Source organism: Colias croceus, chromosome 17, assembly GCF_905220415.1.
Source record: "Colias croceus chromosome 17, ilColCroc2.1".
NCBI lineage: Eukaryota > Metazoa > Arthropoda > Insecta > Lepidoptera > Pieridae > Colias > Colias croceus.
This window is the reverse complement of record NC_059553.1, coordinates 10,396,380-10,414,782: the sequence shown is the minus strand read 5'-3', so window position 1 is coordinate 10,414,782 and position 18,403 is coordinate 10,396,380. Positions and strand designations below refer to the sequence as shown.

Below are 18,403 nucleotides of genomic sequence, written 5' to 3'. Positions count from 1 at the left end.
TAGTTTATTATAATTAAATGCTGACATCATGAAGATATTACTTGAAATGTTTGAATGAACTTGCTTCCTAGATTGTCACAATGATGGTCCATAATTTACTGTTGCAAAGTGCGTGCAAAGATTTAGAACCTATAGAAAGCGTGCAAACTTTGGTTTTGATTTGTTTAATAAACTCTGGAAGGAAACATTCCATTTTAGATCGATACTAATAAGTGTGTAACAACTATTAAGCATCTAGAAGACGCCTCTAGTAGGTAGAGCTTTGTGATTAAAATAAAATCTATATGCAGTTTCTTCTCAACTTTTTAAATTAAAAATATGAGACATTCAGTTTCTATTATTATGTAGTAATTCAGCAAACTTTTGGTTACTTTTAGGTCACTTTTCATGTTATTTTTAATCCCATCGTACAAGTTAAAAATACACACTATACAAAAGACAATCTTACTTTCATAATAATATAACAAAAAGAACGTTTGATAACTCAATTAATTAGCAAACACAACAGCGTCCGGCGAGTGTAAACATTTCGTCATGAGGCTAAGAGGCAAAGTCAACACGTCGAAAGCGGGTGTTCGGGCTAGTGCGATAAATAAATAAGACAAACTAACACTTGAAAATATATGCTATATAATATGTATTTTATGTATAATACTTCCGGTCTTTTCAGGTAAAATGTAACATGGAAATTTATAAATAAAAAAATATATTATGTATCTGAACGCAATATACCTTATTTCTTCTATAATCGCAATATCACTACATAGTTTAGAATAAAGTCACTTCCCGTTGTCTGTCGGTATGTACGTATGCTAAGGATCTCAAGAGATCTTTTTATAGATAAAGTAATGCATTAATGCAGGAGAAGCCGCGGTCGGAAAATAGTGAATGATAAACAGTAACAAACGATTCACTAATTATGTATTATATTAAATTATTTGAGTCACATAAATAATTTTCATCTTACAGTATTTTTCAATAGACAGTCGAAACTCTTGCGCAATAGTAAAGCTTCCGGGCGTTAATTTATGATTTTAGTACCACCAAAATGTGTTCCTTACATTACGGCATCCGTCTACAGTTACTAACACATGTTTGGAGAATTTGAACAAGTTTAATAGTCTCATACTAAATACGAAATTGCAATGCAAGTCGCATAGCACGCGACATTGTAACATTTGCATATACTACCCGTCCTCACTGGATTCTTCAACTTGGACATTTTTATGGGACTTCAATAATAGTTTTACAATGTGATAGTATCTTGAATTATTAAGCAGATAGATCCGGCTTTGTTAGGGTTAAAAAGGGTAAAAAGCTCTATCTAATATACTAGATGCTCGTCAATTATTCTTTATTATTTATGTTAACAATTACGTTAATTAGTTATTCCGTTTCATCATAATATAATAGACAACAGAGTAAATACACACAAAATTATGGTGACAGTTGGAGTGTCAGTTTAAGCTCCGTAAATTTTATATTTTAAAAAGTATTTTATCATAGCTAGAAAGTTCTAAATGTGTATTTGAGTGATAATCTAACCTACTATTCAATAACGAACCGTATAAATCTTTAATTTATATACTGCATTAGTGTAAAAACGTTACCTAAAAAGTGCCAACTGTCAAACAGCCGTGAGCCGATTTAAAATTCTCAACCGAACATCTGAAAGTGTGCTAAGTGCTAAGTACGATTTGAAGTCATTTATACACAATTTATATACAAAACGTTATAATCTGGGCCATCACGTTTATATTTTACATAATTAATCGTCCTTCATCTTAAATCGAAGCTTGAATAAACATGGCAAACAAATGCAACAGTTGTGGAAAGTTCTTCGGGGCGTCAGATAGCACAAAATGTAATAAATGCAATATAACTTACCACAGGCAGTGTAATCATATAAGCCCGTCGTCCCGTAATAATAACAAGTGGATTTGCAAAATATGTACTACTAAAACAACCTCTAAAACTGTTGATGATACTCAGCCTGAAAGCCAAGAATCGGATAACTTTGAAGATGTCAGCACCTCCCCACAGGGCTCAACATCTCTAATACAAGAGATCAAGCTTCTACGGTCCGAGTTATCCAGCTTCCGTTCAGAGATATCTCGTCTATCCACTCTGGTCTCCAATTTTGGCTCAAGGTTGGATAGTATAGAGGAACGCGTATCACATCTTGAATCTGAACCATGTATCGAGATCGGCCAGAAACAAGTCCAACAGAATCAGGAATTGATTGAGTCCCTAAAGGGAAAGCTGAACGACTCCGAACAAGAGAAACTACAATATGACGTTGAGATTACTGGTATACCTGAATCTAATGGAGAGAATCTACTGCACATCACTATCACACTTGCACAAAAAATTGGTCTAACCCTAGATGAGCGAGATATAGCGAACGCGCACCGGCGTGGGCCTAAGCGTCTGCCTGAGTCCAGCTCGCAACCACGTCCCATAATAGTACGTCTCACCCGCAAACCCTTGCGTGATAAACTACTGCAGGCGGCGCGCGTGCGACGCAGCGCCGATACCAGCGGGACGGGGCTAAGCGGGGATCCATGCCGTTTCTACCTAAACGAACATCTTACATACGAAAACCGTAATCTTTTTTATCTCACACGGGAGAAGCTGGGACGCACCAAAAATTGGCGTTTTATATGGACTCGTGGGGGCCGAATTTACGCTAGGCAGGACAATAAATCTAAAGTTATCAATATACGTACAGAGGACGATTTGGATAAGGTTTTTCATATGTGAACTATTTTGATGTATGTTTTCTTTCATTAATATCAATTTTTAATACAAGTCTAAGCTTTTATAGGTTTGTTAACTACTACCATAGTCTAATTATTGTACTTTTATTGTATAAACTTAACACAAAAGCTGAAATAACTTCTCTTAAACATGTTTATCGCTTACCCAGATATAAATATAATTGCACATATTACGTGACTCATTATCTAAGTCTAATTCTATTTTATGTTATTACTGCATTGTTTTCTTTAATAGTGTTATATGGCAGTGATGTTTTTTACTACGACAGTCTAATTATTATATTTTTATTGTATAAACTCATCACAAAAGCTAAAATAACTTCTCTTAAACATGTTTACCGCTTACCTAGATATAAATATAATTGCACATATTATGTGACTCATTATCTAAGTTTAATTCTATTTTATGTTATAATTGCATTGTTTTCTTTAATAGTGTTATGTGGCAGTGTTGTTTTTTACTGCCATAGTCTAATTATTGTATTTTTATTGTATAAACTCATCGCAAAAGCTAAAATAACTTCTCTTAAACATGTTTATCGCTTACCTAGATATAAATATAATTGCACATATTATGTGACTTATTATCTAAGTTTAATTCTATTTTATGTTATTATTGCATTGTTTTCTTTAATAGTGTTATATGGCAGTGTTGTTTTTTACTACGATAGTCTAATTATTACATTTTTATTGTATAAACTCATCACAAAAGCTAAAATAACTTCTCTTAAACATGTTTATCGCTTACCTAGATATAAATATAATTGCACATATTATGTGACTCATTATCTAAGTTTAATTCTATTTTATGTTATAATTGCATTGTTTTCTTTAATAGTGTTATGTGGCAGTGTTGTTTTTTACTGCCATAGTCTAATTATTGTATTTTTATTGTATAAACTCATCGCAAAAGCTAAAATAACTTCTCTTAAACATGTTTATCGCTTACCTAGATATAAATATAATTGCACATATTATGTGACTTATTATCTAAGTTTAATTCTATTTTATGTTATTATTGCATTGTTTTCTTTAATAGTGTTATATGGCAGTGTTGTTTTTTACTACGATAGTCTAATTATTACATTTTTATTGTATAAACTCATCACAAAAGCTAAAATAACTTCTCTTAAACATGTTTACCGCTTACCTAGATATAAATATAATCGCACATATTATGTGACTCATTATCTAAGTCTAATTCTATTTTACGTTATAATTGCATTGTTTTCCTTAATAGTGTTATATGGCAGTGTTGTTTTTTACTGCCATAGTCTAATTATTGTATTTTTATTGTATAAACTCATCACAAAAGCTAAAATAACTTCTCTTAAACATGTTTATCGCTTACCTAGATATAAATATAATTGCACATATTATGTGACTTATTATCTAAGTTTAATTCTATTTTATGTTATAATTTCATTGTTTTCTTTAACAGTGCTATGTGGCAGTGATGTTGACTTTGACTCTAGTTTCCTCAGTAATAAAAGAAAAAACAAGTTTCTGTATGCATGTCTGTATGGATACTCACATAAGGTAATGATTAAATTTTCCATAAAAATAATTTCCATAATATTTATATTCTATGTATGTATTACTGTATACTTATATTATCATCCTAATATATATATAGTATATTTACTTATTATTCTATACACCTACCCTATTTTATTTTTATTCTTTTCTCATTTAAAGATAATAATTGGTCTTCAATTGTAAACATAATCTGAAATTTGGTTTTTTAAATCCCGGATCTCTGGGTAATAGGCACGACGAGTTCCTCGTGGCGATGCAGCGCCATTCTGTTGATATAATGGCTATAAACGAAACATGGCTGAGGGCTGGTGAGGAGGGACGTGCTCCTGTTGTCCCGGGATACCGGCTGCACCATGTACCTCGACCAACCAGTGTGCGGACCCGCGGAGGTGGGGTAGGCTTCTATTTGAAAAAAGGGCTTCAAGTGCGTATTTTATCTAATCCCTCTCCATCTGCCGTTGAACAAATGTGGCTCAAGCTTGTAGTACGAGGTAAAAATTTAGTTATAGGAACCGCATATCGTCCACCATGGTTGGATGCTGGAATATTTTTTGAAGCTCTGTCAGAATCTATCGGATCTTTTATCTGGTGCGACTATATGGTACTACTAGGAGACTTCAATATAAATATTTTCAACCCCTGTCACCCGAATTTTATGAAATTGGACTGTTTTTTAAATACCTACAAACTACAACAACATATATCTGAACCCACGCATTTCACAGCCGAAACTGAAACATTGTTGGATTTAGTCTGTACAAACACACCCGTCTCACATGTCACAGTTGACTATATTGAGGCACTCAGCAATCATGCTTTTGTAACATGTGTCCTCAACATAACCAAAGAAAAAATGCAACCCAAACATTTTACATACAGACCGATCAAAGACATCAACAAGGAAGTCTTCAAACAATCTTTGAATAACATTATTTGGGATAACCTATTACAAATCAATGACGTCGATAATGCTGTTATTACTCTTACCAGTTATATTTTATCCTTATTTGATTTTTTTGCTCCAAAACGAACCATCTATATCAAGGACAAGCAATATCCATGGATTACATACAATTTGAAAATGATGATGAAAAGTCGTGATGAAGCTCATGTTACAGCGCGCAAGAGTAAACTTGATGTACACAAAAAGTTCTACACGGATCTAAAAAATTATGTTAAATTTGCAATTCATAGAGAAAAACAGGCATATTTCAATTCATATATAAATAACAACATAAATAAACCAAAATTCATGTGGAAACATCTCAAGCAACATTTAAACCCCAACAAGAACTGCATCCTTCCAACACATCTTAATAACCCTCATAATATAAATAGTCATTTTTTAAATATCCCAGGCACCACTCAAGTTGATATATCAACTATCTCATTTTACAATCTTAATAGATATGGTACTGCTGTATTTGATTTTCAATTTGTCAATGAAGATATAGTCCACAAACATATAAAAGAACTCAAATCTCAAGCTGTAGGGATAGATGACATACAACTAGATATGTTACTACTTACCTTACCAAATACATTACCAGTGATAACACATATAATTAACAGATCCATTCAGACGTGCACCTTCCCGGAGCTATGGCGGCATGCCCTGGTAATTCCTAAACCTAAAATAAATAATCCTGAAAACCTACATGATCTACGTCCCATAAGTCTCCTCCCCTGTATATCCAAAATTATCGAGAAAATAGTTCATAAACAATTATTAGAATTCCTGGAGAGGAACAACATACTCCCTGATCACCAGTCCGGTTTTCGGAAAAAAAGAAGTACCACCACTGCACTATTGGATGTAGTTGACTCTGTGATAGGAGCGCAGGATGAAGGAAAGGGAACTCTACTACTGCTACTTGATTTTTCACGTGCATTCGATACTATAGATATTACTTTGCTTCTCTCCAAACTAGCCTACTACGGATTAAGTGATAATAGCATCAAGTGGTTTAAAAGCTACTTAAGTAATAGAATGCAAACTGTAATGGTCACAAAAGAGGATGGAAGCAGGTTATTCTCAGAATGTACCAACATAGGAAGAGGAGTTCCGCAAGGATCAATATTAGGGCCACTTTTATTTATTTTGTACAGCGCAGATATTATAAACAACATTAAACACTGCAGTTACCAGATATATGCGGATGATGTACAACTCTATCTCTCATTCTATCCTAGTGAAACTACACAAGCACTTGACCACATGAATTCTGACATTAAGCGAATTGACTCTTGGGCACAAAAAAACTCCTTGACTCTGAATCCCCTCAAAACCAAGTACCTTATATTAGGAAATCCCAAAGTAATTGACAAAATAGCTAACCACGATCCTGTCATAACAATAAATTCAAGAAAAATTGATCGTGTGCATGAGGCACGTAACTTGGGACTAATTTTTGACGAACACCTTAGGTTTGATAAACACATTAACAAAACAATCTCCACCTCATTCTACAAATTAAAAATGCTTTATAGAATAAGAAACTATATCGAAACACCTCTACGCATTCAACTATGTGATGCTCTTATCCTCTCCAGATTCAATTACGCCGACACTGTTTATGGCCCCAGACTTCTTTCTCGCACACAAACAGCGATACAGCGGGTACAAAATGCGTGTGCGCGTTTTTGCTGGGACATCCCTCCAAGAAGTCATGTGAGCCCCTACCTTAATACCGCAAACGTCCTTAATATGCAAAAAAGACGCCAGGTACACTTTGCCACTTTACTTTTTGGATTGATGCAGTCGAAAATACCCACATATCTCTACGAAAAACTCGCATGGGTAGGTGAACGAAGTGCCTTAAACTACCTAACTAGGTCTGCAAACTGTAAACTATCCATACCCAAGCACCACTCAGCAGCATTCAAGGGTAGCTTTCGATACAATGCCACTAAGTGTTGGAACAACATCCCACCACCATTAACCAGTTTGACAAATATTAATAATTTTCGTTTCCAATACCGGAAACATATTTTAAAATCCTGTTCTAACACTTAGTGCATTTGTATCGAATTACACATTAAATATCTATTATATAACATAATATTATATACGCATTTATTCTCTGCCTATCTATTCATTATAATTATTAACATTGTATACATAATTTCACTTTATTTATTTACATTATATACATAATTACATACTGATATTATATACATATTAATAGAAATATATCTTTCACTGAAACTCCAATAGTCACCTTGGGGTCACTGAAAATCAGTGGTGGTAAGGTATTAATCACCTTGCCATCATAAACTGAGTTGGCTCCATTTGTCAGGTCACTCACTGCCACATTGCCTACTTCTTCTTTGGAATAAGCTTCTTATTATTTTTCTTTTATTTGTTTTTCCTTTGTAAATCAATTTTTGTAATCACTTTATGATTCTGACAATAAATGTGTTTATTATTATATTATTATTATTATTAAATTACTTAATCTATAATGCGACTGACCCCTTGAGCTTTTTCCTGTTTTGCTAAATACTTGATATTATTACTATGGCCCGTAAAAATGATAGTGCTAATTTTAGAAATTGTTTTTCGAGAATAATAGAAATATCTCTTCAAGAACTCTTCTTTATATCAAGTAGATTAGGAAAGTAGAGTTATAGAGAAGAGCCAGCAAGAAATCTTGACATGGCCTCTCTTCACGGCAGAGTAATGTTAGTCGTTTTAAATCAATTTTATGCATTCGGCTTGTAGCGGTAAATATATAACAATAATATATATTTCATTCGATACAACTGACTAGAGTCACGAATGCTAAACTTATTGATATTGAAGTCGACCCGCTTTCTGACTTAGTATTACAATATACAATTTATAAAGCTTATAATATAATATAATAAAGCTATATCTAGTATCTTTTTCCATATAGGTGGGAAAAAACATTAGAATTAACAAGTCTTTGGTTAATATCTAAGGAAATTGATCTATACAGAAGACTGATCACCTTGTTTTTAAAGAGATATTGATATTTTAAATAGATATGTCGTTTTTATTCTACTATGGATAATTTTATTCATCACATTCATTTTAAAACGTGTAATTTTGTGATGTTATGTTATGTAAATGATATAATATTTTATAACTCTGTGACCAAAAATTATTCAAAGTATTTGGGACACATATTTTAACGTTCGTTACTCAAAGTTTTACAATGACATGTTGATTACACGTGATATTGTGTAAAGATTATAAATTTTATTTCATAATAAACCAATTATAATAAACTTCTGTGCAACTATAAATCGTATATTTAACAGCATGTCAATCCATACTGCAAGCTCAAATCTCATTAGAGATATCTCAAAAGATAAAGATATAGATAATGCGGTACAATTTGTTGATAATTGGAACTAGTACACTGAAAGCTTTAGTTTTGCACTCAGATACAAATCAAAGATAACGTATTTCAATAAACAAATACACAATCATTTATGATCGGTATTTTATAATGGACCAATTATTATAGTACTACGTCTATTGAAGAATTATTACTATCAGGTGATAGTTTTCCCTTTTATTTCACAAAAATTAATATGCTAGCTTTGCCAGGCAAAAAACAATTATTTCTGTAGCTCAATAGTTATTCTGATTTTAAACTATATTACCTATATTACTGTAAAGTTTCATCCAAATTCTTCCAGTACTTTTATCGTGAAAAAGTAAATAACATCCTCACTTTTCTGCCTTATATGTAATATCAGTAGGTTAGGATGTCACAATATGTGACAATAACGTACCTACTGTACACTTTTTATTTTGGTTTTGTTGAATCGATGATCAGTGTAATAGTTAACTTTCTAAAAGCTCGAATGAATGAAGACTTGAAAATCTAAAAAGAGGCCGTCGACAGCATTCCAATAAAATAACGACGTCCAAAAGGTAGCCAAGTAAGTCATAGAAATATCGTTAATACAATTACGCAGTTATCTTACATCTGACGCCTCTGCGGCCGTGACGCGGCAAAATTTGGGCGCCAAAGCTCAGACACAACTGTCAGATTTTTTTTTATTTCTTCATGGCGATTGTCAGATTTATTCGATGACAGCATCCGTCTCGCTGTCAACGGTGTGTCTGACAGAGATGGGTAGATAACAGTTATTTATTCTTTATTTGTTTTTGATTGAAATGTCGTGGTTTTATTGATATAGGACGAAGGTTTTGGTCGGGAGCGGCTGAAGAAGATAAGGAAACCCGATCCTAGCAGTATTTTAAGGTATTTAACTAGTAAAGTCTTCTAGGCATTTTTAAAAATTAATTCTGATTTTCTGGTGAAAGCTTTACTTTATAAACTGGTACTTTTGACGAAAAGCATCTGTATAGTATGAGTATGGTATGAGTATGGAGGAATTTCTTACCTATATTTTGTCTAAGATTTGAAAGCACATTTTGTGCTTCACTACATACATATAAAACAAAGTCGCTTTCTCTGTCCCTATGTCCCTTTGTATGCTTAAATCGTTAAAACTAGGCAACGGATTTTGATGCGGTTTTTTTTAATAGATAGAGTGATTCAAGAGGAAGGTTTTAATATATAATTTATTAGGTTTTAAACAAAGCGGGCGAAGTCGCGGGCGGTAAGCTAGTTCTTAAATAATGAAAAGTACACCAAATTATATTATGTAGAGACAAATATAGAAATATTGGTTTGACATTTGAACTCAAGTTTATCAAAAATAGCATTCAATGAACTATAATAGTATCTAGCCAAGTGAAGTACATGACTTTAGCTTATTTGTCTCGTGCAGTGAACGATAAACAAAGTGCATGTGCACAGGAAGGCGTGTTTACTGCAAGCTATTTGTGGCTTGCACGTGCACCGAACTTGGGACTTTTACTGTATAGAGAGAATATAGGTAATGTTAAAATGTAAGTTAACGTAACGTATGTTAAAATGTAAGTTGCGGAAATAAACATTTAAATCAATAATTATTAACTATTGGAAAACAAATTTGTTGTGATATTATTTGTCCATATTCTATACGAGAAATTTTACTTTTGCAAATCTTGTCCTGGCGACGAAAAAAAAGTGACTATTTGGTTCAATAATCGGAAATTGTATCTGTGCGTACATTTAAACAATTTTGTATTGTACTGTTCAAAATGTGTATACATGATAGAGACAGTAAGTAACATGTAGAGCGTTCAATTCTAGTTTATAAAGTTTAAATATCAACCAACATTATCAAATAATTCAATGAATTACCAATATCAGCTTCATTTGTAGATTAAAAAGTGGTTTCTATCAAAACAAGCAGGTGTGTTAAGTCAGCTACCGATGCTATCAAAGCTTAAAGATAAAGGGTTGATAAAATTCCTCAAAGTAAATAAATAAGACATTGTGAGTATCAGGAAGGTGCCGTTAGAGATACGGCTGTAAGAAGCTGTAAGGCACAGCTCGATATCTCGTTATTTCATCTTATTTCTTAATCTTTTCGAGTGTTAATGTTATAAAATTCGGTGAAAAATTCACAAGGATTCTTTGGGTACCGTGTATCGATTTTATCGAGATGAGTTTTTTAAAGCGATTTCGTTTGTGAAAAAAAATACTTGCATAAAGTTTCCCTTCAATACTTTGGCTTTAGAGCACTTATTAAAAAAGGTAATTAAGGGATGATTTCTAAGAACAATCATAATGGAATGCGAATCCTTACCCTAATCATACTTCAATTAAACGATTTGATACCTTACTTCAGTACGCAATTATATTGTTTATTCAGCTATACCAGCATAAATAGCACTTACCTTTGCAATAAGCAGCCAAGCTAGCGTGTAGATTGCCGGTAAGGATTCAAATAATAACTACACATAGTAAATCCTTAGAAATATTGGCTTGGAATTACAGCGTAGCCTAGATAAACGCAGACAAACTAATGCTTCTCTCGCATAACGAATTGGTAATTTTGTAAGCCAATTATTATAAGGAGCTGAGTATTTCGTAATTTCTAAAGTATTGTTGTGTTATTATGGAGCAATTTACAAGTTGTAATAGTAAAGAATACAGCGTGATAGACTAAGTTTCTGTTTTGGTTCATTTTATAAATACATATATTGTTTTTAAGGTACTGGAAGATTTTACTGGCTAATGCAATTTTTACAATATGTATTTTGGTAGGATATCGTTTATTTTTGGGTCTTTAATCCATTGTTTAATAAATTTTTGAATACATTTTAGACATAAGATAAACAATATGTAATGATCAAGTACATAATAGTTCGCTAATGTGATGATAGCTTTACATTAAATCAGGATATTTTACAAAAAGCTCAAAATTCTCATTGGAAACGTGTAATTTTCGTAAGTTATAATATTGAAACATTACAACTCCTGTATAGTTTACATACATAATATATTAAATTACTTATTTCTCACACAATGAGTTTAATGCGCATGTTATTACTGTTTATTGCATCATAGGAAAGGCTTAGCTTTTAAATTTATTTAATATTGTGTCGTAAAAGTGTCATTATGGTATATTAGTGGACAGTTTTATCGTTTTTATCTCGATAATTAGTTAAGCGTTACTTCGAGACATGGATAAGATTTTGGTGAATTACGACATTATTAAAAAAGGGTTTAAGGATGTAAGGTGATGCTTTATGGTGTAAGTAGTAATATTTTGGTAAAAAAACTGTGTAATTGAAATATAACTAGATTAGCTAGAAGTATGAAAGCTTAAGTTTAATGCTTTTATTTTCAAGCTTTCTGAAGAAGCTTATATTCTCTGATGTGTGAGCATGGTTACACGATGGTTAAAGTTTTCATAAGACAATTAAATAGTTTGTAGTTAAAAATGAGTATACGCAAATAAATAATAATATACTTACTAATCATAGAGCAATGACTACATAGTAAAATATAAAGTCGCCGTTTCTGTCTGTCCCTCCCTATGTATGCTTAAATCTAAAAAAAAACTACGCAACGGATTTTGATGCGGTTAATTGTAAACGAAAGAGTGATTTTAGAGGTAGAGTCATCATTGACTAGGAAACTATCTGAGAATTATTCCAAATCTTCACATCGTTAAAATACTCCAAGGAGTAGAATATAAAATTCAGTGGCGGCGTATTGTTAGTAATTATAATAATTGTTCGTTTGGATGTAGAGTGTGTCCAATGCGGAGTGTAGATCGACTTCAAACCGAAATTGCTTCACACCGAGTTAAATCGGATATTTTACTCAAATTAATCTTCCTCAATAGTTACGGTACAGGTGGACTATTAAAATATCTCACGAGTTATCGACCAATAAAAAGGAGGTACTTGTAATTGACCTATAGTAGACGGCGATTTTCGCTAATGGAAAAATCATGACTGAGTTTAAATATTTGAGTTTTGCTTCAATAATGCATAATTGATTGTTATAAATAGGTACAAAGAATCTTCATAGGCCAGTGAACTTTGATTTCTCGAAATATTATGGACCCTCTTCACAATGGGCAGCGTTGGGCGAGTAGAGGCAATCACGATAGTGTGATCGGCGAACATTGTAGATATTTTTACATAATCGCCGTAATGGCGGCAAATATCGCCTATTATTTGTTGGGCCAACACTGCCCATTGTGAAGAGTGCCCATTAAACAATATTCGACACATCACTCAAACACAAAAAATACATAATTTCAAAGCTCTCAACACTTTTTATACAATAACATATTATGAAGATGTACGTTAAATATGTGAAAGTGACGTCATCAGGGAAATATTTCAATCAACGATTGATCGCGTTGGTCACGCTTCGACCGTTACCGCGGATCTTCTGGTGGTTATTGGATTTTAGTTTCAAAAGAATAGAGATATTTGAATGTAATGTTAGAGGATATGATTTGTAATTGAATTAAAGTAAGAAATAATAAATATTTATTTCTTTCTTTCAAATCAATCGGAACCACCAGGCAAGGCTCGTTTGCCTTCTTATATCATAAAAAAATAACATGTAATCATATTTATTGTGATGATGTTAGGTAGATATACTTACTAATACTATAAACTGTTGAAAGAATTCAGTATGTCACAGGCGATTGCGTAAATCAGTCATTTCAGTCATAAAACCTTACGTTATGAAATAATACTTCACTTTTATATTGAACGTTTTAATTCAGGCGGTTAATTTAATGACGCTGTTTAATGAGCCTAGGCTATTTATAAAATGGCTGATTTAACCAGTTCGCTAGGACAGATACATAGTTTCTTCATAGGATTTACAGTAGATTTATCTCCGCAGATAGTACTCTACGTTATGATTTAGAGAGCTGAAAGGTTCTTTGTCTGTGTAGGAAATAGAAAACACCTGTGTTTTGCCCACACGTGTTCACTTTATACTTATGTGCAATTATCTTCTATTTACGACTATTAGTGTTGACTGGATTTTGTAGAAGAAATACGACATCATTATTATTGGAATAATGAATTAATTTAGCATTTAGATTGGCTATAAGTTGATGAGATGCTTTGATAATCCTTAAATTAAATTCAAAACAGACCACCACGAACTATCATTAAGCTAAAAACGAATTATTAATTAAGTACGAAGTAAATCACAGAAATACGCCAAATCGTGATCGTCCCGGAGTCGGATCGAATCTAGAGGCCATTTACAGCATCCGGCGATTTAGATACCGGTCGAATACAGGATACCGAAGCAATATCGCAACTTGTAAGCAATTATGTGCAATTTTGGATACATTTTTACATCGAAGATTCAGTCGATTGAGAGAAAAGTAATATTTATCTGTGATACTACTACTGTATTGTGAAGTTGGTGAATTTCTAATTTAATTCTACAGCCCCTCGGGAAAAAGGATTTTAAAATATAAGATAAATAACAATACGATTTTAAATAAATAGATATAATCCACTCCATTGTGATAATTTTGTTAATTTGTCCATAAATTCTTCGTTTTTTTACTTGTTTTCAAAGATATAAAGTTTTGATTTAGAAACGTATGTGAATAACTCATTCGATTTCAAAGAAAATCAGTAATTGATTTCAACAGTGCCTCATCATACCTACTTGAGCAAATGTCAAGGCCATAGCGGTAAAAACATATGGCTCAAAAAAGTTGATGCTCAAATAAATTGCTCATTAGCTTTGTAGGTAACAGGTGAAAAATAATGATAATTCATAGAAATTATAGACAGATACACATTGACATCAACGAATATTTTGTTTACCTAAATTTAACATAACCATCTAGAGTAGAATAGTAAAACATGAATCGTAACGAGTGAGTAGTCCGTACTTGAAAATGTGATATAGATCGATCTTTTATGCATTTTTCTTGTACTCTTTATTTCATAAAATAAATTCCACTAAACTCAAAACTCAAACTCAAACATTTATTTATTCAACTAGCTTTCCACCCGCAGCTTCGCCCGCGCAGTCAAAGAAAAACCCGCATAGTTCCCGTTCCCGTGGGATTTCCGGGATAAAACCTATCCTATTTCCCGGGGTAAAAAGTAGCCTATGTCCTTTCTCGGGTATCAAAATATCTCTATACCAAATTTCATGCAAATTGGTTCAGTAGTTAAGGCGTGATTGAGTAACAGTAAACAGACAGACAGACAGAGTTACTTTTGCATTTATAATATTAAGTATGGATTAGACTTCTTCGAGAAGTACTTTTGAAACGTCATTACATATTTTTAACATTTACAATAATATTATTTTTAACATTTAAAATAAATCTAATGACGATGCAAAACCAGCGAAGAAAAAAGTTCTAGTCGTATTAATGTTTTTAGGATAGAGCATTTCGAAATTATTAAAATAATCGAAGAAAGGAAATAGAAAATAAAGTACACACTATCTCGACGTTTGCGAGTATTTGTAAATATTGACTTTCACTAACCATGAAACAATATATTTTTAAATCTCTTATCTGGTTATTGCCCAAAAGTTAAGTATTTTTCTAAATTTCACAAGTAACGCACCCTCAAACAACATCATTAAAAGGAGATCAATCTTCAGAACAAACAAGGAAAGCAATGGAGCGGTATTTGTGAAGAACACGATAATTCAATACTTGACGCAGTCTCCGGGGCATTCTAATTTGTTTGCTGCTCAAATATTTGCGCGCTTGAGGCGTGAAACCTGTCATGTGGTCGCTCGGACGGACGGATAGCTTTCTCTGTTCCGTACTGTAGGTAACAAAGGGCCTAGTTTAACTAACGTGTTTAATAGAAAGTCTGTAACTTTCAGGCTGTAATGTTCGCCAAATAGTTAAGTGTCATTTATTTTGTTTACAATATTATTCACATAATATAATATTAGGTGCGTTTAATAAATCAAATAATTCTTTCTATAGGTACTTATTTCAATCCAGACATAATAACTCGAATATAAAGTCGAAAGAGGAGGGAATAACCTCGGAAAATTTTACCGACATTACTCAATAATTCAATATAAAAGTCTGCAATCATCAAAAGAACATTAAATAAATCAATAATAATTCATTGTTGAAACATTTTGCGCTACAGCACGTTGTAAATATAAATGTTAGCCGTGTGACGAATTTACACAAAATTTTATTGCACGCAGAGTTTTAATAGCTTTTAATATTCTTTTTGATAAAAAGTATCGGATTTTATAACAAAATACATTAAGCGATGAATAAAAAGCAATTTGAACGTCAGCTTTATGACTTGTTTGATGGATGTTCGGCCATAAACGTATTCAACTGAAGAGTGAAGAACGAATAAACACATAATTATTTCACGAATGCTATTGTGTGTGAAAATGTGAGCTGTATTTATGAAAAAGGAAAATCTCCGCTTATTGATTTTAAAAATTATACTTAAGTACATAGATATCTTATAATTATTTGTTAGTAAAATAATGGAAGAAGAGTTTATCTTCATAATTTCTAAATAATATAGACCACACAACGACACCAAAAATCGAAGAATCTAGAATAACTATAAAACAACAACATGCCTTGTTCTACAAAGTATAAGTATATATAGTATAGCTTCTGATTTAAAAGTGACAAAACCATTTCATTAAAAGCTATAAAACGTTTATACGTATGTTATTTAGTGCTGTCACTAGCATTTTACGATGAAGCGAGAAATAACGGTCGTTGGACACCTGCGCGTGCGACGACCTTGCACCTTTGTCCCAAATTACCACTTTCAAAGCCTTTTTATACAAACTTCTTATAAAGAGTTACAGTATAACTAGCGGTCCGCCCCGGCTTCGCCCGTGGTACATATTTCGCAATAAAAAGTAGCCTATGTCCTTTCTCGGGTATCAAAATATCTCCATACCAAATTTCATGCAAATTGGTTCAGTAGTTTAGGCGTGATTGAGTAACAGACAGACAGACAGACAGAGTTACTTTCGCATTTATAATATTAGTATGGATATTTATTACATATTTATATTATAGTATTTTCTAGCAAACTGTGCGAAACGTCGGGAAAATAATAGGTATTATGATTAAGTCGCGTTTAAAATCCGTTAAAATCTTTAATTTCCGAAATTTTGAGAATATTATAAAGAGTTATTATTTAATTATGTGCCACTTTTTGGGAATATTTATTACTTAATTTAGATAATTATACAAATAATAGATGATATTATTCAATGAGATAGTGTTATCTTTCAAAATAACTCTAAGTTTAAATAATTTTGTAATGAATCAAGTTCTATGATAGGAAGAACAGCTTCTACTTATAAAATTTAAAAGACTGATAACGTTGTCTCCAAACCAGTTGTAGAAGATATAGTAAAATTATTATTGAACTGCGTTTTGATTGATAGAGGTTGTTTCATAAAACGGTGGAAATTATTAATATTTGTTCACGAAAAGCTTTTCGTAGTATCTATTTCTATCTCTCTCACTTGCAAACTTTTTTTTTGTCTTTGTGACGAATGCAGATATTTTATATTTTTAAACCCTTTTATCTAAGCCTTTTATATTCTTTGCATTCTTCATATCTAAATTACTCACTGTCAGAAAGACAAATATTATTTCACTTAATATTAAAGCTTTTTTAACATTACTTATTAAATATTCGATTGTAACGTTGTGTCATACAAATAAATACAGTTACGCAAGTGTCTGTTTGTTGCGAAATTGAGTTTCATCACGAGTTGTGATGACTGCGCGTGACAGACATTGTAATTGACATTTAACACATATAATTGAAATAATGCAAATAGTATTGCAGTTTAAAATAAATAAAATATTACCTAGGTAGGTACATATAAATTAGAGGAGTAAAGCCAAAGCCATAATATTTTTCTACGTAATATTTGTGTAATTTTCACTAATATCGACTTCAACACACTAAAAATTCTGAATTATGCATTATGAGAATAAATTAAATTTGAATGTAGGTAGGTACCTATTGGCTCTACGAATATGTTCGTATGAATCTCTATTGACGAAGCAGCTGTAGAATTAACTATAATAATAACTAGAAATAATTGTATTGAATTATTTTACATAATCATTTTTGTTTTTCGTGGATTAGCGTTTATTAAAAAAACAAATGAACAGATTTATTAATTTATTAATTCTAGAAACTGATAAAGTTGTTTGCACGTCGGCGAATTTGCAGAAAATATTAAGTAATAAATAAGTTAATAAAATTCAAACTTTTCATATTATTAATATTGATTTTCTTCTATGAAAACCGTAAAACATCATTATGTCGTTACTGTCAAATAAAGCCTTGATGTATAGCGTCTAGACAAGCAAAAACTGGCGGCTTCTGCTGTCTGTCATTTTATAAATGATTTTCAATTATAAAAACCGTTTGGAAGCTTTTTTTAAAAGCTCAGTCGTTTTGCGTTTTAGTCGTTATCTGTGTGGGCTGAGTTGTATAAACGTTTGCTTTTTTATCTATTTACTAATAGAATGAAGCTGAAGAGTTTGTTTGTTTATTTGAACGCGCTAATCTCAGGAACTACTGCTCCAAGAGGAGGACTTAGACTAAAACTTATAATAGCGGAGCAGGGCGGGTAAAACCGCAAGGCTTAGCTAGTACGTAATGTCAATTGAATATTATTAAAAATAAATAACAAGCTTTTATTATAGTAACATTTATT

General features: G+C 32.1%; 1 protein-coding gene across 1 annotated transcript; it reads left to right on the top strand.

The window, feature by feature from the left end:
- Window positions 1–1,454: 1,454 nt before the first annotated feature.
- LOC123699064 lies at window positions 1,455–6,980 on the top strand. Its single transcript, XM_045645928.1, has 3 exons — window positions 1,455–4,319; window positions 4,551–4,743; window positions 6,873–6,980. The coding sequence occupies exon 1, from the start codon at window positions 1,807–1,809 to the stop codon at window positions 2,761–2,763; it is 957 nt and encodes a 318-aa protein (XP_045501884.1). The 5' UTR covers window positions 1,455–1,806; the 3' UTR covers window positions 2,764–4,319; window positions 4,551–4,743; window positions 6,873–6,980.
- Window positions 6,981–18,403: the final 11,423 nt, after the last annotated feature.